Source organism: Beta vulgaris, chromosome 1 (genome assembly GCF_026745355.1).
Source record: "Beta vulgaris subsp. vulgaris cultivar EL10 chromosome 1, EL10.2, whole genome shotgun sequence".
NCBI classification, from domain to species: Eukaryota; Viridiplantae; Streptophyta; class Magnoliopsida; order Caryophyllales; family Amaranthaceae; genus Beta; species Beta vulgaris.
This window is the reverse complement of record NC_079202.1, coordinates 57,669,116-57,691,317: the sequence shown is the minus strand read 5'-3', so window position 1 is coordinate 57,691,317 and position 22,202 is coordinate 57,669,116. Positions and strand designations below refer to the sequence as shown.

Sequence of the window (22,202 nt, the reverse complement as noted above, 5' to 3'; positions counted from 1 at the left end):
AATAGCTCATGAATTTTCTCATCTGATTACCACCTCTAATTACATAACCAACGCCAAAATCAAAACATTACAATCATAAAAGAAACGGATCAAAAGATTTTTAAGGCGACGAGAACAGACCCTTGAGAGCCCCTACTAGTATAATACTATTTGACCAGAAATGAAAAACTGGGATGAGAAGATGTACTATGTCAGACTGTCACCTCCATTTAATGTGTTTTTGGCAACTCTTCCTCTCTTCTCCTCTTTTACCTATCTTCCCTTCCATCTCTCCTTTTCTCATTTATTGCATTTGCTCCTTCTTTTCTCTCTCTTATTCAATGTAAATTTCCCCTCCCTTTTTTTTTTTACAAAAAAACTTCAAAGTTTCTTCCTCTGTTTTCTCCCTCACTCTCTCTCCTCCAATTTCACATCAAACTGCATTGATTTCTGATGACCCTGATCTTTTTTTTTTTTAATGATTTCAAGAATTCTACTGCTATAAAAACTAATTTGAATGATGTAATGTAATATCAAAAGAGCAATATGTCTCATTTATTGCAATAGTTTTTTTTTTGCAGAAACAGAGTTCAGCTTAAAACTCGCTGATCGTACAAAATTTCTCTCTCTTATATCAACAATTATTTCTTCGATTTCCCAAGATAGATATTGCTTACTTCCACTTTTCCCAATTTCGCTTTATAAATACATTTAATCTTCATCTTTGTCAATTTATTTCTCTCTCTTTTTTTCTTTTATGGGTTGATTGAAAAAATGGGTTATCTTTCTTCTGTCAAAATTCGAAGCTTTTGAGTGAAATTCTTGAAAATTGGTATCTGGGTTATTGTTATTTTCTTTGTTTAAATTCTGGGTTTGTCTCAGAAATTGAAATTGAGGAAAAATTTAGGAGAGAGAAAATGGGAAGATCTCCTTGTTGTGATAAGCTAGGGTTGAAGAAAGGACCATGGACAACTGAAGAAGATGAACTTCTTGTCAAATATATTAACCAACATGGTCATGGAAATTGGCGTTCTCTCCCAAAAAATGCAGGTCTTTCTCTCTCTTTTACTCTGTTTTTCCTCTATGTGTTAAGGGTTTTATCAGGTTTTAGTGTATAAGTTAACTCTAGTCGTTTGTTGAAACTATGATGTATAGCGCACGACACATAAGTTTGAAACGAGTTTTTACATATTGGTTAACATGAATTGATTGTCTTAACTCATGTGGCTTATTTATGAATTATGTTGTCAAAGGGCGTCATAGTTATTTATTCTTAGTATTTTTCGTCATGACGGAATTAGATCTTAGGTCTTGAATACCATCTCGGTTTTTTTACCAATCAAGCTTGTTATTGTTTCTTTTTTCATTCTTAGATACTCATTGTGTTTTAAAAAGTTTTTCCTACTTCGATCAATTTTGTTCTCGTAAAAAATTTCCAAAGAGGATATAGTTGGCCTCAATTTTGATTTAGGAGTATTATTATATTTTTTATATCAAAATTTACTAGAATTGCTTTGCTTTGCTTGAGAATGGATAAACTCTTCTCAAGGACAAAATGGTAAAAAAAAAAATACCCCTCAACAGTTATGCCTTTTTGGTCCATCAGTTTACAATTTTGTGTGAAGTTCCTCAAATTATAATCCTGATTCTCACATTCAACAGTTTAGTTAGTTAAAAACTTAAAAGGCAAAGAAAAGAAAGTGGCTATTTGTTATTTTAGGTGAAATAGACAATGTGTTTGTTGAGTAGTACTATCCATACAAATAAAGATCATGTGGCTTTATGTTAGGATTTCCTGCTCAATTTGTGACCACCAAAAAGTTTAGGATACAGTATTGTGATTCAAAAGATTTATGTATGAAATAAATTCTACTGAATTATGTTGCTTGAGTTAATGGTGAAATGTTCAAACCATGTGCTTGAGAATGATTGATGTACTTGCAAATAAAATCATTAATGGAAAACTTCCATTAGATTGTTCCTTGTAGTATGAGACGAATCCATGATTTTGTAGTCATGCATGGAGATGATGAGCCTACGCTTTCTGAATCCGTCGCGATGCATATTCCTAATCATTGTGTACCTATATATTGTCTTTAATAGTTCTTCACGCAATTGAGTAGCTCTTGTCCATGCATGATATAGTCCTAGATTCATTTTCATATGCATCTATACGCTTATCACTTAAACGTAAGATTTTTGGAAGCAATGCAAGAATGAGAAACACTTTAAGCTTGTCAATACGTCACTGAGTAGTTGCAAAACATGGTATGAACAACACCTTGTGGTGGAATATTGAGACCTTCAGTGTTGATGTCTTTCAGTAGTGAACACATCAAGTCCCACTTTTGAGTACCACATATATGTCTTGGTTTAATGATGCATTAATATAGAAGTGGTTGGCCATAATGCTGATGTAAAATAAATGAACTACAGTCTACACACATATGGTGCACATAAAGTGGGATATAAAATTTGGATACGTGGTGGTGGTGTTGGCCTTATATCTTGTGTGATTATCTACTTATATCCAATTAGGATATGCTGAACATTAGGAATTACATAGATATACCCAGGCAACACGAGGATGGATGTCACATAGTCTTCATGTTTGGCAATCTGACTTATGAGACTAGTATCGGAACTTAGTGTTGAGGCACTCACTTTGCGATGAGTTCTAGGCAACTAAGTTCAGTACGCTCTTCATGCATGGGGAATGCATCTTTGAAGTCTGTTAGGAGTCAACAACTTTTTTTAGATAATTGTATAGAAACGCATATGATATGACAATATTGACGCTGAACATGATTATGAACTCAAGATGATGACAATACCTTGAATGAATGCCTTAAAGGCTTAAACTAGCACTCGGTCAGTTTAAATCCATTCATTTTGGTCATGTATGGATGTATATCAGTTAATATTTTGGTCGTTATATTGTCATCGGTCTTTCATCTTTGTGATATGAATACACGAAACTGTGGATAATGTTAAAGACAAGCCTTTGCTATTATCATCCATGTTTGAAGATCCTTTTGTCATGTGCTTTGCTCACAAATAAATCACATTAGATATTCACACTATGTACATCAACACTGTTAAATTAACTCCTAGTTACCATGCCCTTCTAATATCTGCTATACACGTTCAGTGATGAAAAAAAGAGAGAGGAAAGAGAGCGGGGCCCATGACAAGTGCAATTACCTTCCATTTTAAGTCCCGCGACTTCATGTTTATTCTTGTTCATTTCATAGTGTTTATACTGTTCTAATACTCAGGCTACTATTGAAATTAGTAAAAAGACTAGATTTTTCTTTTTTGCAGGTCTTCTTCGGTGTGGAAAGAGTTGTCGGCTTCGTTGGACAAATTATCTTAGGCCAGACATTAAACGCGGTCCATTTACTCCTGAAGAAGAAAAACTTGTTATTCAGCTGCATGCCATTCTAGGCAATAGGTACTGTCTGCCGAGTAGATAACTCTTGGTAACAACACATAATGTACTCTCATATCAGTTCTTAATCAATAATACACTTTTGCATTAGTTATAGCCTTATAGGTAGAAGTCTTCTAAAGTCTCTAGTAACTTTGACTAGACTCTCTAACATTTTAGACAAAGAAAACTGGTCTTCTCTTTATCCAAATAGACACATTGTTCTTACATTGAGACTTTGTGCTTCAGGTGGGCTGCAATTGCTGCACAACTACCAGGAAGAACGGATAATGAGATCAAGAACTTGTGGAACACCCACTTGAGAAAACGGCTTGTTTGCATGGGCCTCGATCCTCAAACCCATGAACCGTCTCCTACATCTTCTGGGCCAACTACAAAATACCCAGCATCCCCCTCTACTCGCCACAAGGCCCAATGGGAAAGTGCAAGGCTTGAAGCTGAGGCCCGGCTTTCAAGTGAGTCTTTACTGTGTAACTCACATTCTTCAGAGATCCTTGATTCTGACCATTTCCTCCGCCTTTGGAACTCTGAAGTTGGAGAATCATTTCGAAAGTTTGAAATGAAGGAAACGATTGCATGCCAAAGCCCGATATCTCAAGCATCCACGTCTACTACAAAATGTGCCTCTACTTCAGGTCTCACAATGGATAACCAAGAAGAAGAGATTGTGTTTAAGGATTTAATTAAAACCGAAATTGTTGATGTAAATACAAGATCAGATTCTTCGAGCTCCAATGAGGTAGAGGATTCATCCGAGTCTGCATTACAGCTGCTATTGGATTTCCCAGGAAGCAATGACATGAGCTTCTTGGAAGATCCTGTTGATGGCTACTCCATCTTCCCTTGGATGATGAATCCACTATTGAATATCTTCTGATAGTTTGTGTGTTCTTCAACTTTCACTGCAGGTATATGGGTTTTTTTTGGTCACTTTCAGTAGTAAGTATTATAGTTGTACCTTGAAGTTATTTTTCCAATCTAGTGATGTATATTAGGTCAGATTAAGCTAATAGAAGGCCTCTCTTGATAGTCAGTCAGATGCAGATCAGGTCCATGCTACTATATCTGTTTTGTGATGTACCCACAGAGTTTTGGGATTGTAATGTTATCTGTAGAATCATTGACCACCTTGATTGGAACTGGAACATATGTATATCAGTATATGGTTGAATCTTCACTTTATTTTTAACTGCAAAGTTATGAATTTATGATACAAAATGATGTAAATTTCTTTATAGGAACTTTAGAAATTTAAGCTTTGCTTACATCTCGCAATTTAAACTCCTCTTTCTCCAATGTGAAACAACTCACATGTGCACAACATACATTGGGGTTCAACAGAAAATATATCAATGGTAAAGAGGAAAAACCGTCACCAAACTCCCTAATAATAATAATTGATTCTTTTACAAAGATTAATTGTTCTATTGATACAAAGAAACAAAAGCAAATTACCTAGTAATACACAGTTTACACTGGATTGTCAGACAACTTACTCACATGAAGAAACAAACTAAATTAGTGAATCTAGTACTGTATTTCACATTGAAACTGCATTATCTTGGAGTAAATATTTGAACCTGAAATCTGAATGATCTAAAATGAGATGCATCCTAAGATCTTTTTCGGGGCGTATCCGGTAGCTCGATATTTTGCAGCTTTCTCTTGGATCATAAGAACCTCTTCTCCCTTTTTGGCTTGAACCATTGCTCTCTTTTCTTCTGTTTGTTTGTGGATTTGAGCTACCATGTTCTTTATCTTTTCTGCATATTCAGCCTTCTTTTTTTCCAATTCTTCCTGCTCATGCAACACCCAACTCATTAAACTCAACCTATCTACATAACAATATTATACTATATGAGCACACACACATATACATTCACACAAAACAAATGCTGCATATAGTATGTACCAGAAAACCATAAATGACCAAGTAAAGTTACCTCAATTTCCTTCAATTTAGCTTCTAAAGATGCTTTCTTGCTGTTCTCCCACGCGTCGAGAGCAGAAAACTTCTTCTCAGCTCTGTTCAATCAACTTCACCATTCAGTTTTCAGAAACTTTTAAATCAAATATAATAAAGCTAACATTATATTAATATATACTTAGCAAGCGAGTTTTTGTAGTCTAACTCTAAATGGTGTGCTTAAATAGCTAAATGTTTGTTGGAAATCTATATTGTATAAGAAATTACGGTAGTGAAGAAACTAATTTAGGCTGGAAACTGATTTAATTAGCTAAGTTTCATGTTATAAAGTGGAGAAAAATCAACTTAAACCCTTATTCTCCACTTAATAACAAGAGGTTTAAACTAATTAAATCAATATCAAACTACAAATCTATATTAGAACGCATAAAACATCTCTATAGTAGAACTAATGACGGAAGAAATTACATTTAAGGCATCAATGATACACTTCCAGGAGGTATTGCGCAGAGTTTGAAATATTAAAGGTGAGGACTCCATAGAAAAACTCATGGTTGCTTAGCTTTCATATTTGCTCTCATGTTCCATCATTTCGCAATTGTGACACATGAGATAAAGGATTTCTATTGCATATTGGGGTTGTTTTAGATGCATAAAATCTTATGCATCATAATGCATAATTGTTAGACCTTCATTAGAGCATGATCAAATGGTTAGTCATGGTAGTTATGTAACGATATGACGGTTATGGAAGTTATTTAACTACCATGATATTTATGGAGGGATCTTATGACCACCTTCCCAAATCCCAAGATACGTCATATTAACAATTTTAACGCCAAAGAAAAAAAAAGGTACGCAAAGGCGAAGCTAGACTTGGTTGTGGAAGGGGGCAGTTTAACAAAGAATTCTAAATATAGTTGTGAAAGAGACCAGTTTACCAATAAAACAAGATACAAGCATTGATTACTATTGATTTTCTTCAAAGCTATGTTGAGGCCTGCGAGGACCATGGCCGTCTTAGACCTCAACATAGCCTCGCCACTGAAGATACGTCATGTAATGTGGTGATTAGAAAAAGACTTACTTGTTAATAGCTTTAGTTTGCTCACTTTCTTCCCATGCCTTTATAAAAGACAACCTCTTTTCCTGCTCAACATGTGCTAGTGCAATATCTGTAACAATAATAGTTACATTTTGTAAATAGTAGTATAACATTGATATTCCCATCATTTTCTCTTTACAAGACATTATAGCGAAATATAAGTCACTTATAACAATATTCATGACATTTTATTTTATTTTATTTAGTTTTTTTTTTCAATGATGTTTTGGCCGAGTGGCTAAGATTGAGGTATCGTGAACAATAGGTTATAAGTTCGAATCCCATTTCTTTGTATTTTGTACTGTCTTCGTGACTCGTATGGATAAAAAAATATTTACGACATTTTTCAATAGGTCATTTTGCGATTTACAATCTCTTCATCGTAATTGAAGATTTATCTTTGTTAATAATTTAATATCATTAATATTCCTTATAACGTGGATGAACATGAAATGAAATAGAACTGAATCTTATGTGCCACCGTTGACTCACCCCTGTCAACTGATGGCCTATTCCTTTTAGCTTCAGCATCTTCAACTTCTGTTGATAAACAACATCAAGATAAACATCAGCTTTCACCCAAACACTATAATTTTTTTTTCACAACAGTAATAATAACGGGTTTCATATATTTACCGACTACACATAAACATCAAATATACTTCCACAGTTTCTTTTTACTTGCCACAGTTTTACTTTCTAGCTCACTAATGCATAAACATAACTTCAACCATTAGAATATTTAGAATATTTTGTTATCGATAATTGAAAACTATAAAAAGTAAATACTTCTTCCGTTGTCATTTAGTTGCAACAAAGGCGTATTGAGACATTAAAAGTTTCATTTATTGCAACTAAATGAAAACAAATGAAGGATTTGAAAAATATACATTCAAACGAGTCTAATAAGATTATAATTAAATATATATTTTCTAATTTCTTATCCATAAATTACAAAAAATAAACTAAGTAAAGTTGGTGAATTATTTAAAATCAAACCGTTGTAAATAAAAGGAAATGGAAGAAATATTTCCTAATATGCTATTAGTTCATGAATATACGACAAAATCACGCTTTAATTGATATTATTAATGCTTAGGACCCGTTTGGTATTATAGTGGTTTTCTATTTTTTATTTTCAAAATACTACTCCCACCGTCCCAAAATATAATTCCCATTTTCATTTTGGGTGTCCCAAAATATAGTTCCCATTTTCATATTTAGTTTTACATTTTTTCGTAATTTGTCTAGAAAAACCGTGTTCCATCATTTATTTGCTTCTTGAATTTTGTTTTTCCTTTGTTTATCCAACCAAAATGTTAGAATTAATGCTCTTTCACCAATTATTCTCCATTCTCTCTCCTAAAATCATCTTTTCCCATACAACATTTATTTAAATAAACAAAAAATATTTACTATCCCTCTTATATTCTACTTGCATAAATTATCGTTAAAAAAGGAAAATGGGAAATATATTTTGGGACGGAGGGAGTATGATGTATGTCCTGTAATGAATAAAAAATTAGTTAAATTTATTGAGAACATGATAATTTTGAAAACTGACAACTGAAAAGTGAAAACTACTTTTTCTGATTTCTTGTTTTTGTTTTTTAGTTTTCAAAAATGTCGAAAACTGAAAACAAAAAACGATAACAAACCACAGCAAAAACAAGACAAGAAGTTGGATAGAAATATAGAATGGAATACTTTCAACGACGGCGACGGTAACCTCAGGAGTTGCCGGTGCCGGAGGAGGACTAATAGCCGTTGATTTCTCCTCTGTGATGGTGGATGATGATGGCGGTGCAACTATGACCGTTGATTTTCCCTCCACACTTTTCTTTATCTGTTTTTCTGCCATTTATGAGTTTATATTCTTGCTCTGTTTTCCTCTGTTTCTAACAAGTTATAAATTGATGATGTATTTTTGTGACTAATCTTTTGTTTTAGTATAGGCTCTTTTTATAAACTATGCTGCCTAAAGTGCCAGGTTGTTATTGGTTTTCAAATTGTAGTACAATTATTTAATTTATTCTTAAGTGTTAATGAAGAGTTCTAATAACAAAGAAATTTGGTGGACCTTCTCCTCGTTATAGTACTTTAATGGCATTCTAATATACTTCATCTGTTTCAAATTATAAAGTATTTTAGTTAAAAAAATTTGCTTCAAAATTTAAGGCATTTTATAATATCAATGTAAGATTAAATGCAACTTTATACTATCAAGATAAACTTATAGGTACCAATTGGGGCAGTCGTGAGTGGTTAAGGGTCTCTCGCTCCTTAACTAAGGTTTCGCGTTTGAACCTTGGGTAGGGAAAAAATCTCAGCTGGGGTACCCATGCAAACTCCCGCAGGAGATTAGTCCACTCGCCGAAGGCGGTGGGAAACTTCTCGTAGTAGGACCAAAAATAAGATAAGTTTATAAGTTATTTTGTATTATCAATACAATATTTAATGTCAATTCTTTAACTGTGCAAATCCGACTAAAATTAACTAAATTCTTAATCTTTTTGCAAAAACCTTAAACGACTTATATTTTGAACGGAGAGAGTAACATATTATCAACCTACAATTTACTATTTATTCTTATTAATTTTTGGGCTTACATGAAAATTTGGTGTACAGAGTAGTGACCAAACATAAAAGAATTGTTCAACATAATATATGACACACATTTGAAAAGGGAAGTGGAATTAAGATTTCTAAGTGCTAAATTTTGTAGCATTTTCTATTTAACTTATTTGATTTATTTCAGAGAAAAAAATTTAAAATAAGTTAGTATAATATATTTGTCCATAATAAATTTATAATTATTCGTCAATATTGATAATAGTTAATAAGCACGTAGCATAATACTATATCGTATTCTCATCTCCATTTAGAAATATAAGTCTGTTTAACTAATTTCTTTACATACAAAATGTATGTCGTTATATGATACCAAGACAATGTAAAGTATCAAACTAATAATATTAGGTCATTGTAAGAGCTTTTTACAATACCAAAGTGTTAAGTATGAATTAATCATTGATTTTGTTTGATGCAAAAGAGGGATGAATTAATCATTGATAAATTGATTGGATTCACTTATCTTACATACCCTTTCTTTTTTCGGATTTATTTGTTGCGTTATCCTCATAATCGAGAACATTATACTCTCTTCATATCGTAATACGTTGTTCCCATTTGACATTTGCAAAATTCATTTACCTCACTCTTATTATATTTTTTTTACTATTTATGACAATAAAAACTACTCGTGTAAAATGCAAATAAGCAATATTAATTTCATTTCAATAAATATACATAATCAAAGATGTTAATTGTTAAATGTACAAATCGGCAAATGTACAAATTAAACTCAGATGAAGATTAGAAAACATATACTTCCTCCGTTTCTTAATAAGTGCAACATAGAGAAAGTGGGGGAATACCAAGGAATGTAGAGAGAGAAAGTTGGGACCACAATAAAGTAGAGTAATTCAAGTGATGAAACAAAAAAGTTGTGGTCCCCTCTTGCTTTTTGGTGGCATATTTGTAATAATATTGAACTTTTTTTACCATTTTGAGCTTGGTTGCACTTATTGTGACTATTCCAAATAAGGGAAATGTTGCACTTATTAAGAAACGGAGGTAGTATGAAGTATAAATTTACTATAACATACTTCTAAAAACTGAAAATGATATACGAAAACACCACGTTGTACCATGTTGCTCAAGTTCAACTCCTTCAAATTTTTTTTTATCTCACCACAAACAATTACTACTCTAAGTACTAACATTAAACCATTAATATTAGAATTTTTTTTTTTGAAGAGTTTCCTATCGCCTTCGGCGAGTGGAATAATTTCCTGCAAGAGTTTGCATGGGTACTTCAAAAGACAACATCCCTTCCAGCTGAGATTTTTTCCATACCCAAAGCTCGAACCCAAAACCTTGGTTAAAAAGCGAGAGACCCTTAATCCTTCACACCAAGGTAATATTAGAAATTATTTAAGTGTACAAGAAAATGCTAATCCAAAAGGAAGACTAAAAAGGAGTAGATACACAAAATCAAATTCCAGCTAAAATGAAAGTGCGACAGCTTTCAACTTAAAGACGTAGACGTGGTCTTAAGACATGAGAGCCACCTCACTGCAAGTCTGCAAACTTCATGCTCACAACTCTTTCAACCTCTAAACTCTTTTTATATTTTTTATTTATAGTTAAATATATATACTTGAAGCTCAATTTTTAACAATTAAATCTTCCAATTTGCTCTTTTTTTATTAAAAATAAATAAACTCTGCTTCCTTGTCTAAATATTCTCTACTTCACTAATAATCGACATAATGTCAATCACAGAATAATTAGGAACCAACAATAATAATTTTTATTGTTAGCAATCGGACAATTATAATAGAAATAAGATTTGGAAATGGTATTACATCAAAGATCTTGCTAACAGACGTCCAGGGGTGTTGAATATACACAATATATTTCATGAAATGGTATAAATCTTGAAATGCATTCCAAAATTACGCATCAGCCATCAATCAGTATAATAAATGTTCATATTTATTGAATGTTTCTATTTTAGTTATCTTATCTAACGCCTCATGAACGCTTGTTAGCTTTTGCCTTTTCAATAATCCTAATCTTAAACCCTTTGATATATATATACTAGAATTTTTTGCACGCGATGCGTGCATGAATTTTTTTTGAAACAGAAACTCGATTTTTTTCGGCATAAGAGTCAAATTTGAACATTTTAGAAAAAAAAATATATATATCATTGAAAATTTCAGAAAATGTCATTGCGAACAAAATAATATTCTGGAAATGCGCGAATATTGTTAATCTAATCATGACCTATTAAGTTATTAGCGTTTTAAATTTATTTTAGTTTTTTCCAGGAGCTTCTCTTCTAAGTTATAAAAAATTTATTAGATCGTAGTATTGTGTAATTATAAGCCCATAATCGAATCCGCGCAACCTGTATGATATATGGCACGAAAAATTTTTATTTCTTGACTGTGGCTGTGGGAATTGGATATGGTAACATTTTTTTGAGGGAAAAAAAGGAGGAATAGAGTTTGCCAAATATAGACAGCTCTTAAATTTAGCAAAGTCAAAAATACAAACACTATTTTGTAATTTAGAAAGAGAAGGGGGGTAAAATTGGCATTTCAAAAGAGGACACCATTGCTCTCCCCTTTCCTTATATAATAGAGATATATATTTTTTTTTTTTTTTTGATTGGGAAATTAAGTTAGCCCAAGGGCTAACCCCTACCAAGACTACTAGCCTTGTAGGAACTACCAACACATTGGCTGGTAAAGCATGCAAAGCATGCTAAGGAAATACCCCAACATAATGCTGGGAGTAAGGATCGAACCCCTAACCTCAAGGATCAAAGGGGAGTGCTCTACCATATGAGCTAGCTCCTCATCCTTCCTTCCTTTGATATATATATATTGAATAGACCAATATGATTATATACACATTTATCAAGGAATGGAATTATGAAGCAATATAAATTTGACACGCTTCGTACATTACACCATATTTTCATTGTAAAAAAAATAAAAACCTTACACCATCTTAGAGCAAGTCAACATATCCATGAAAACTTGGATAAAACATATCGGATTTATTTTTGGAATAAAGACTCTGCCTCTCGTTCTCTTAATCTCATATGGTGGGATCATATTTGTCTTCCGAAGAAATTTGGAGACTTAGGTTTTAGAAAGGTAGATGATGACAGTCTCCAATTTCAGAAAGTAATGATGAAACTGGATGAAGACATTGGACTATTATGGAAAAGAGGATGAGTATACAAGTTGAATCAACATCCCATGACCTTTGCACTTCCAATATTCCTCACATGATGGACCTCCAAGGAAACAATCTGCATAACTGAAAACGAACAGAGGCCCAAAGAAGGATATATGATGTATTTGCATGATCTAAACGACCGATTTGCCATCTCAACTTATAGCTTGTGATCAAGTGTAATCGACCTTGAATTGTGTCTAATTTTGAAACACAGCTCGGCACAAGCTGGGTTGTGCAAGCACACGGTCTAAGCTCGTGCCAAGTTTCCATGCCAGAGGGCCTATGGCTATCCTGGCCTAGTATCGGTTGTTCCATGCCAGAGGGCCCATGGCTTCACACACGAAACCCTATAAGGTTTTTCTTTCTTTTTGTTTCATAAGGAACAATGACCACATCGTATACACGAGGTTTTTGGTATACTCACTGGACATTTTACCAATTAAGATTAGCTGATATCTGCACCTATAAACTTACCAACATAAATTAAGGTGGGCGAGTACTGTTCCCCAAATATTACATGAACAATCAATACTTTTTAGTTTATGTTATACCTTAAGTCAACAGCATGGACAAAGCTCAAGCCCACCTCATGGCTAGCAACGCACCTTTTGGCCAAGGGTTTACAACCAGCTATCATCTAACGAATTACCTACTTCCTTCCTATTAATTGATTCCAGAAAGAAAAGTTCACAAATCCTGAGCACACAAACGCATTGCAGCGGCCATCTAGAGATCCTTACTCACTAGTAAAGTCCTTTGTAGTGGATGCACCTTACTTGATGAGCATCACAAGAGCGAGACTTACACCTTCATTCCATATATTAGGAAACGGGTATCATCCTAGGAACTTGCAAACATCAAAGCTAATTAGAGGATGTCTTCACCTTTAGCATACTAGACCACCAGAGCAGACAAAACTAAAGTACATCCCAGAAAACAAGTTAGATCTCATGTTGGTTTCTCCTCCCAGAGAAAATGATCTTTGAGCTTAGGCTCTAAGTGGTTAACTTAAATAAAATGGAGAACGCGCATCTTTGCAATAGAATCACTATACAAGGAAAAAGAAAACACAACAATATACTATCGCAGGGTTGTATTTTTGACAACAAGTAAAAGTGACAAATTTACTGAGCATAAGACAGCAACCCGGAGCCAGAGACAGTAGCAGGTCTCTTTGATCTTCCAAGACAGTACATCATCAAAAACTGTCATCTAGCTTCTATATCTCCAAAAAGAAGTTCTATAGAAAAGTGTTTCACATGGATAACTCCAATGTTATCCATGCTTTTTGATAGTAGCTAAGACTACTTATCATGTCAATTATAAGCACAAGGCTGCCCATACAAATGACTCAAAAGCAAAAGCTATATTGCAACTATATTACATAAACTCGAGCAAAGATCATGTTTGGGTATGAATTCAGGGATAAAAAAGACCTGACTCCGCAGTTCCAAGGAAATAAGTTTCTCCAATACTTGCCCAAGTTTAGGTGTCAAAATATGCTGTTTATCCAGGTAATCGAGGGTCAGGTCAGTCAAGTTGGAGGCACTCTAAGGTGGACTAAAAGAGTTGTCATGATATACTTACATAATAGCAACAGTTATCATCAATCTTGACATAAACATGGAAAATTGGAAATAGCCAAAGCATATAATCAAACACCCAATTTTATAAAATTTCTAATTTTCTCATTCCTTGCAATATCATGTGAGCAATCCTGCATCACACTGCCTTCTCTCATCTTTAAAATGTAGTATCTAGTATACAACTCCAAAAAATTTATCATATGCCGCAGTAAAGATGTTCCTAATATTAAACAAACAATAAAGCAAAATACTCTTTAACTAACAGAATATGACAGGGGACAAAGGATTTACCTAGAAGCAATAGCATTGCTTCTTCCATCCCATCAAACTCATTCCTTGCTTATTCTTAGACAGAAAACCTCAACTCAATTCACAATGCATCACATATTCAACTCTGCGAATCCGTTCCAAAGAGCTTCATCCTCGAAAGCGGAGTTCTTAAGTACCCATCTACCTCAAATTTCTTGGGAGAAAGCTCTCTATACTTAGCAAACTGTTCTCGAGCCTCGGCATTTCGATCAAGCAAACTATAAATCATCCCTTTACAGAAATAAGGCCTAAAATCTTTAGGATCCTCTTTAATCAACTCCTCATAACTATTCATTGCTTCTTCCACATTCTTCTGCAAGAACTGAATTTGAGCAATGATCAACCGCACATCCCTAGCTTCCTTAGCCTTACTCTCCTCCATTGCAATGCTCAAAGCCCCCTCTAACCTCACAATCACACCATCTTTTTCGCCGCAACGATCCATAAGCAAAGCATTCTCAAACAATGCCTCAAAAGAGAGAGGATTCAATGCTAAAATATCTTCAAAAGCCTCTCTAGATTCCTGAATTTTACCCATTTCACTCAACAATCTCGCCCTCAGAAATTTCCACTCCATTTCAAAAGGTTGGGCTTCAACCAACTTTTCCAGAACCTTCAATGCTTCTTCATCTTCTCCCAATTCAAGTTTTTGCTGCAACAACTTCCACAAACTGTCCACAAACTCAGAATTTGATTCCAATAAGTGAGACAATGGTGAGTTTCTTTCAGACCCACTTTCAATTTCACTCAAATTATCAACTTTCTCTTCTTCCACAGTAATTTTTTCCACACTTGGTGTTAAAGGTTCCGCCTTTGCCGGCATTTCCTTGAGTTTGGAGGTCATTAAGGTGGCTGCAACCGTCAAAACCACCGTTTTTGCAGCGGTTTGGAGAGTTGCAGCAAATGGGTTTTCATTTTTTGATCCATTTGAGGGATTACTTTTGTAATTAGGTGTATAATTAGCAGTAATGGAGATTTTGGATGAGGGTTTAAGGAGGGTTTTTGAGGAGAGAGAAAATGAAGTTGAGGGAAGTAGAAGGCTGTTGTTGGATTTGTGGAAAGGGAGGAAAGTGGAGGATATGGCTAAGGAAGAATCCATTTGAGGAGTTGAAGGTGTGTTTGGACTTTGCGGAGAAATGGAGAGAGAGAGAGACAGAAAAAAGTGGTAAGTGAAGCAGATTTTAGGGGGTAAATGAGGGAGGTGAGATGGGGCGTGGATATTGCCGTGTTTTTTGGTAGGTGAAAAAGTGACCTAAAAACTAAAAAGTGCTAACAACTTTTTCAATGTATTGAGAGGTTGGAATTTTGCCAAATTGGAGTTAAGGACTCAAGTAGCCAATGTCCAACGGCTAGGATAATTTGCACTTCAATATTGATATTTGGGAAACATCTGGTGCATTTTGGACCTCTTAACACTGTAGGCACTAAACAGAACAATGGAGCTATCAGAGTTCATCCGGCATGATCCGACACAGTTTTCGACTGATTGTTTGAGTGGTGGCGAAGCCCAAATACACTATACAATCAGTCCATTTTAGTGTCAGATCTAATCCCATCCTGAAGATCTAGGTGTGCACAGCCTAGCCAACCCATGAATTATGACATGCTCCTTTTCGTCATCGAACAGCGTGTGCACAGCATAAGTGCATAACTGCTGAAGTCGCACATTTTGTATATATGATTGGGACTGGCGCACTGCAATGCAGAAATCATACTTGTGGCTGCATTGCTCAAGAAACCCTCATGTGGATTACACCTATTAAACAACATTTTGTGGATTGACTTGAGAAATGGGTCCTGCATTATCTTCCGAGTTTGAATCCTCCACCTGCATTGTATACTTACCAATTGATCCTACAAACAAATAAATGGCGAATGGAGAAACTTGAGACTGGGAACTCATTTAGCATCAGATTTGTGTTCTACAAAATACGGTACTCCGAACCAACAACAGTTAACAGGACTACATCTCTCATATACATGATTGCTGCCATTCTTGCTCCTCAAAATGTAGGGAAGAAACAAAAGGGAGGGTACAATGAAAATAAACGAAATTAGAACATAACATAAACATCAACCACTGATCATGGTTCCAGCCCCTTCGTCAGTCAAAATTTCCAGCAGCAGAGAATGCTGAACTCTACCATCAATTATACTCGCGGTTCTAACTCCCTGGGCCACTGACCTAATACAACAATTGACTTTCGGGATCATACCGCCAGCTATCTTCCCCTCTGAAATCATCTTCCTTACCCCGGAAATGTCAATCTCCTTTACTAAACTACCTGGATCATCTTTATTTTCCAATATCCCCGCAACATCAGTTAACAGTATAAGCTTTTCAGCACCCAATGCAGCTGCCAGTTCCCCTGCTACAGTGTCTGCATTGATGTTATAGGATTGCCCTTTCTCGTCTGCTGCCACTGACGCAATAACAGGAATGTGATTATTCTCCACCAAGGGCCGAAGGACAGTGGGATCCACAACAGCAACCTCCCCCACAAAACCGAGTTCAGCAGCGTTGGGAGATGGTCTTGCCGTAAGGAGGCGGCCATCCATACCGGAGAGGCCCACAGCTGTGGCCCCTGCCTTATTTATGAGAGAGACTAGATGTTTATTAACCTTCCCCACAAGAACCATTGTGACTATCTCCATAGTCGATGCATCAGTGACACGAAGGCCATTTAGGAAGTTTGGTTTAAGGCCAATGCGGTCAAGCCATTGGTTGATTTCAGGACCACCTCCATGGACAAAAATAGGGCGTATGCCCACACATGAGAGCAGTACAAGGTCGTTGATTACTGATGCTTGAAGAGACTCAGACTTCATGGCTGCCCCGCCATACTTGACAACTATGGTTTTCCCTCTGAATCTTTGTAAATATGGGAGAGACTCTGCAAGGATATCAACTCGGGTCTGAGCAGGAGTAAACTCGGTTACTGATTTATCAAGGTCCAGCGCAAGAGAAGCTCTAATACATGGTAAGAAACGCTGTGTGATATTTTTGTTTGCTGGATAGGCACTAGTGAATGGTAAACGAAGCTTAAGGCAGTGGTTCTCGCATCTTAAGGACTTCTCAGAGAAAGAAAGAGGAGGAATTGAGGGTGTTTTTGCAGCAAACATTTTGCTATCTGATTACTGCTTGTGAGATACACTGAATATACCCTGCCATCATTAACCAAATAAGGCACCTGTGAGCATATTTTATTAACAAACATCGCTTGGATAAATGAAAGTTAGAAAATCTCAATTATATAATACTACAGCTCCAATACTGGCTGTAGCAGCCTCCACCGCATATACATCTAATAGGGCATTTGCCCGCAAGAAAAGACAACTTCAACCACTTGCATTGTAAATGTGTAGCTACTGCTCTCACCTCACTTACCGAATTACATTGCATAGCGCCAAGCTTATGATGATTTCTTCTATAAAAAAGATTTGGGGGATCCCTGCTCCAGAGTCTCTTTGATGCAAAGGTCTAGGCAAAGCTACCTAATGCACATGCAATCTATCACACTATATAAAGTTCCCTAAACTCAATTGTGATTCTTCGATGACCCAGACTCATGGAACATAACCTAATATTCTACAACTAGCAAATTCTTACACCATCTCCCTAGTGGTCAGAAATGCCTAAATCAAATCTTTCTAAACATTTTCAATTCAGAACATTATTTGGTGGTATATTCAGCTAAGCTAGCATATTTATATAAAAATGTAGTATATAAGAATCCAACATACAGGCCCGTCCCTGAGCCAGGGCAGGAGAGGCGGCCTCCCTGGGCCCGGGGATGACAGGTCATTCATTCCTGATTTCCAGCCACAACACTTGAAAAAGTGATCTGATGAAATTAAACAAGAACAAATGAACACAAATATGCGCATCTACAAATTGTAACATAAATTTTCTTATAATTTTCCATGAAACAAACATGAATTAAGAAGTTATACCAGAAATTCGAATCATAAGTTTATAACATGTAAATTATCCCTAAAAACATGAAATAACATATATGAGATAAAGAAAAAATAAGTTGAATTCATGAAACAAACAATAACAACCGCATAAAACCAATCGCATGAATAATCACATGAAGTAGATCTTAAAAATCGCAATTCCACACCAAAATCCGCAACAAAAATCGTCTAAACAAGTAGATTCATCTAAGCAACAAAACAAGAACCTGGACGAGCTTCTGCAATTCGAGCTTTGGAATCTGCGTATGAGCGACGAATTTGCATAGAGAGGTTCTAACTTCTAAGGAGGCGTTTGGTTCGTGCAAGGGTAAGGGAAAGGAATTGAGAAAGGGATATAAGGAGAAAGGAAAGGGACGACCCTAAATTCCCCTCCTTGTTTAGTTCTGACCCTGAAAGGGAATGGTATAGTCCCTGATTACCTTTGTGACGGTTTGGTTTGATAAAGAAAGGGAATCAACCTATTTTGTAAATTAAACTTGTTTTTACCTATGATTGAACCTTTTTTATATAATCAACCTAATTTTATGATCAAATTTGTTTTCAATATCACTTCATTTCGTAAAAAGTTCAAAATACCAATCTTTCCAATCGTAAATAGAGTTGCATTTCTAATCTATTGCACATGGTATACAGCAAATCACATAACTATAGCAGAGAAATAATTGGTCAACATAAATAACGAAATTCAATAAAATTAAATGAGGGGAAAATGTTGAACTGCAGGTGTAGTTACACAAAATGAAATTCATTACACAAAACGCAATTCTAAAGAAATACAGAATGCCTTAACGAAATAGGAATAAAAACCAAATTAAAAGTAGTGAAAAAATGCAAAATTATAGTAGATGCAGACATTAAATTTACCAAGGTTGAAGAAGAATATAGAACGAAATTCAGAAAAAACAAGTGGAGAGGTCAGGGTCACCGGTGGTCGGAGTCGCCGGTGCTCGGTGTCGACGGTGGTGGAATCGGGCAAGTCGGCGGGTCGTGGTCGTGGTTTGGGGGTTGGAAAGGAGATAGCTCGTTGGTAAAGAGGGCTGAGGGTTTAGGGTTTCCAAAACTAGAGGAGTACAGGCGAATTTGGCCCAACCTGATAACTCTACCGGGAACTGACTTGAAAATTTCGAGTTCGGGTTGAGATTTTCGACATGAAAAAGAAAATGGGTTGATTCAACTCGACTTGAAAATATAATGGGTTATGTTCAGGTTGATTTTTGCAACCTGAAAATAATCGAAGATGACATGATTTAAATATAACATATATTATGTTGGGTTAGGTTATAATATTATTCTAACTTATGTTGGACAAGTTCGATTTTTTGATTTTAAAGATTTCTGAACATCTATATAATACTATAAAGCAATAAGGGTTTGCCACATGTATTTGTCTCTAAATATTTCTGTTATGCAGTACCTTTTTTAAGCGTATAATTGGAAAGCTATTTAAGAAAGTTCTCTGTTATAGAATGTAAATCAACTAAATTTTAGGAATCGATTGCTATCAATTAGTAATTACTTATGCATCATTAAACTGCCAAAAAAAAAAAAATCTCCTAAATCCGATATTTTAGGCACTAATTAAAAAAATCATATCCCTTAAATACGGTATTTTAGAAACTAATTAAAAATTCATATCTCCTAACTTCGGTATTTTAGTTACTAATCATATATTTTGGCACTAAGGGTCTGTTCTCTTCAGCATAAAACAGCTGAACTGAACTGAACTGATCTGATCTGAACTGAACTTATCAGAGCTGAACTGAACTGAACTGAACTGAATTGAATTGAATTGAATTAAATTAAATTGAAATAAACAGAATGTAATAAACATATAAATAATATTTTAAACAATAATAATATGAATATTAAATAATAATTATAATGATAAGTAATAATGAATAATAATAATAATAGTATTTTGGATATTTTTAAATGATAGTTATAAATAAATAATATTAATAATCATAAATTAATAATAATAATAATAATTAATGATAATAATGATAATTAATAATAATTATTTTATATTATTTTTATTAATATATTAATATTTGATGATGATATATAATAACAATAATATCTAATAAGTAAATTAATATTACTATTTTAATAATTAAATTTAATAATATAAAAATATTTAGTAATAAAAATAATGATTGGGTTGGACCGCAAAAATTACATCATAAACCGTTTTGACGCGATTTGATTGGTTTATGGGCTAAAAAAAGTGGGTTTATTTGTGCTTTGACCTAAACCATGTTCCTCCTAATAATAATAGTAATAATAATGAGTAAAGCTATAATAAACAAAATAATATATAGAAACAACAACAATAATAATAATACTTAATAGTAATGATATATATTTAAATAATAATAATAATAAGAGTAATTAGTAAAATAAATTATACCAACATAATAATAATATTTAACAAAATGGTTATAAAAGAATGGAGCTGAACTGAACTGAGCTGAACTGAACTGAACTGAAAATAAGCTGGGGAGAACAGACCCTAATTAAGAAATAAATTTATAGCAAGAAGCTGATATTATTTTAAGTACTACTTAAGGTATTACAACTATTTAAATGAACATGTTGTACTCTCTTCTTAAACCCAAATTAAAACAAAAGTCTTAACAGATTATAATATTAAACTTAAAGTTTACCAAGGGACGTATTAATCATACAATAAGTTGTATTATAGGTTTTTTAAAAAGTTCAAATTATAAGATCATTGACCACATATCCATACCATCAAAATTATAAGTTCATTGCAAACTATAAAATCATGGGCCGTCATATTACAAAGACTACGGTGTATCCCATAAAACGATGATAATTATTAGTGAGTTACAATATAATGTGATTAGCAATACAAAACACGATCCACGATAAAATCAATAATAATTGATATTAACACCTCATGTATAACACAAAAAATGAACATCTTATGTATTAACACTTAGCTTGCATAAAAGAATAAACATCTTATGTACTAACACTTAGCTTGCACAAAAGAATAAACATATTATGTACTAATACTTGCACAAAAGTAACAATTCTAGCTATGTTTTAAATCTCCATTTTTGGTTTGTAATTTGCACGGGTTCAGTTAGCCATATCAAGAGTTACCAGCATTAGGGTTTGAAATTTTATTTGTGACAAAGATCACGGGATCTCAAGACAACAAACGAGTGGGGGTGAGAGGGATTGTGGAAAGTAGGGACAACATAAAGTGGGAAAAGAAGTGGTTGCATGATTGAATCCCGATAATGGAGCGAATTGTAATTTTATTTGGTCCTCAATGTATAACAATGAGTAGAGCAAAGACTTTTTTAGTCAACGTCGCACGATAATATTAATTACATCAGTCATTGAACGCACGAGTTATAAATCAGTTTTAAAATATTCCTCATAAACGATATGATTATAAAAATTTAAATCACGATCTAATATTCACCCCATGATTTTGGGAGAAACATCATAAAATCATAAATTTTATAAATACAAAAAATTCCGTGCATTTTGCACGGGTCAAAACCTAGTATAAAATATAAAAGCTTACTCATTTCACCGTTTTCCACTTCTCAACTCACTTCTCACTTTTCTCACACCTCAAAGACCACCATAGAGTTGCAAAGTTGTGCAAAATTTGTGCGGAATTCTTGAAGGTGCGCAAAATTTCTCGAGTCTTCATCAACTATTCAACTTGTACTTGTAAGTTCTTCTAAATCTTCTCTGAGTTCTATCTAGTTATGTTTTCTTTTTGTCAATTTTTTTTCTTTTGTTATTTTTTTGTTGTAATATTTCTTTTTTTGGCTATTCAACTTACTTGATTCTCTTTAGTTGCTGCTCTACGAAAACGTTGAGTCTGAATTTGAAAATATTTTAATTGTAACAGGTTTTATAAACATTTTTCCATTTTGAATTGTCCAATTTACAAAGAAAATTTTGCCGAAATTTTTAAAAAATATTATTTCATTATTGAAGTGTTTCTTTAAAGAAGTGGAGAATTAAAGTTCCGTTTCTCTAAGAGACAAAATA

At 34.1% G+C, this 22,202-nt stretch overlaps 4 protein-coding genes across 9 annotated transcripts; 1 reads left to right on the top strand and 3 right to left on the bottom strand.

Annotated features, from left to right (window-relative positions):
• The first annotated feature begins 214 nt into the window (after positions 1-214).
• Positions 215-4,612, top strand: LOC104888669 (transcription factor MYB17). The gene is made up of 3 exons (XM_010673699.3): positions 215-1,029; positions 3,304-3,433; positions 3,659-4,612. Exons 1-3 carry the CDS (start codon positions 897-899, stop codon positions 4,305-4,307), a joined length of 912 nt encoding a protein of 303 aa, XP_010672001.1. The 5' UTR covers positions 215-896; the 3' UTR covers positions 4,308-4,612.
• A 174-nt stretch (positions 4,613-4,786) lies between these two features.
• On the bottom strand, positions 4,787-8,669 carry LOC104888676 (hypothetical protein). Of its 2 annotated transcripts, XM_010673710.4 has the most exons (5): positions 8,170-8,611; positions 6,955-7,002; positions 6,445-6,532; positions 5,374-5,455; positions 4,787-5,227 (listed from the first exon to the last, which is right to left on the bottom strand). In XM_010673710.4, exons 1-5 carry the CDS (start codon positions 8,321-8,323, stop codon positions 5,027-5,029), a joined length of 573 nt encoding a protein of 190 aa, XP_010672012.1. In that variant the 5' UTR covers positions 8,324-8,611; the 3' UTR covers positions 4,787-5,026. The 2 variants fall into 2 exon arrangements, with proteins under 2 accessions (XP_010672012.1, XP_048495011.1); XM_048639054.2 differs by lacking the exon at positions 6,955-7,002 and having other exon boundaries at positions 8,170-8,669.
• A 1,742-nt stretch (positions 8,670-10,411) lies between these two features.
• LOC104888692 (hypothetical protein) lies at positions 10,412-15,899 on the bottom strand. 4 transcript variants are annotated; one of them, XM_048639087.2, is made up of 2 exons: positions 14,160-15,899; positions 10,412-10,429 (listed from the first exon to the last, which is right to left on the bottom strand). In XM_048639087.2, exon 1 carries the CDS (start codon positions 15,274-15,276, stop codon positions 14,257-14,259), a length of 1,020 nt encoding a protein of 339 aa, XP_048495044.1. In that variant the 5' UTR covers positions 15,277-15,899; the 3' UTR covers positions 10,412-10,429; positions 14,160-14,256. The 4 variants fall into 4 exon arrangements, with proteins under 4 accessions (XP_048495044.1, XP_048495037.1, XP_048495029.1 ...); XM_048639080.2 differs by lacking the exon at positions 10,412-10,429 and adding an exon at positions 11,711-13,199; XM_048639072.2 differs by lacking the exon at positions 10,412-10,429 and adding an exon at positions 11,711-13,129.
• A 154-nt stretch (positions 15,900-16,053) lies between these two features.
• Positions 16,054-19,250, bottom strand: LOC104888699 (uncharacterized). Of its 2 annotated transcripts, XM_048639063.1 has the most exons (3): positions 19,023-19,250; positions 17,922-18,022; positions 16,054-17,342 (listed from the first exon to the last, which is right to left on the bottom strand). In XM_048639063.1, exon 3 carries the CDS (start codon positions 17,298-17,300, stop codon positions 16,251-16,253), a length of 1,050 nt encoding a protein of 349 aa, XP_048495020.1. In that variant the 5' UTR covers positions 17,301-17,342; positions 17,922-18,022; positions 19,023-19,250; the 3' UTR covers positions 16,054-16,250. The 2 variants fall into 2 exon arrangements, with proteins under 2 accessions (XP_048495020.1, XP_010672036.2); XM_010673734.4 differs by lacking the exon at positions 17,922-18,022 and having other exon boundaries at positions 19,023-19,248.
• Between the last annotated feature and the right edge of the window lie 2,952 nt (positions 19,251-22,202).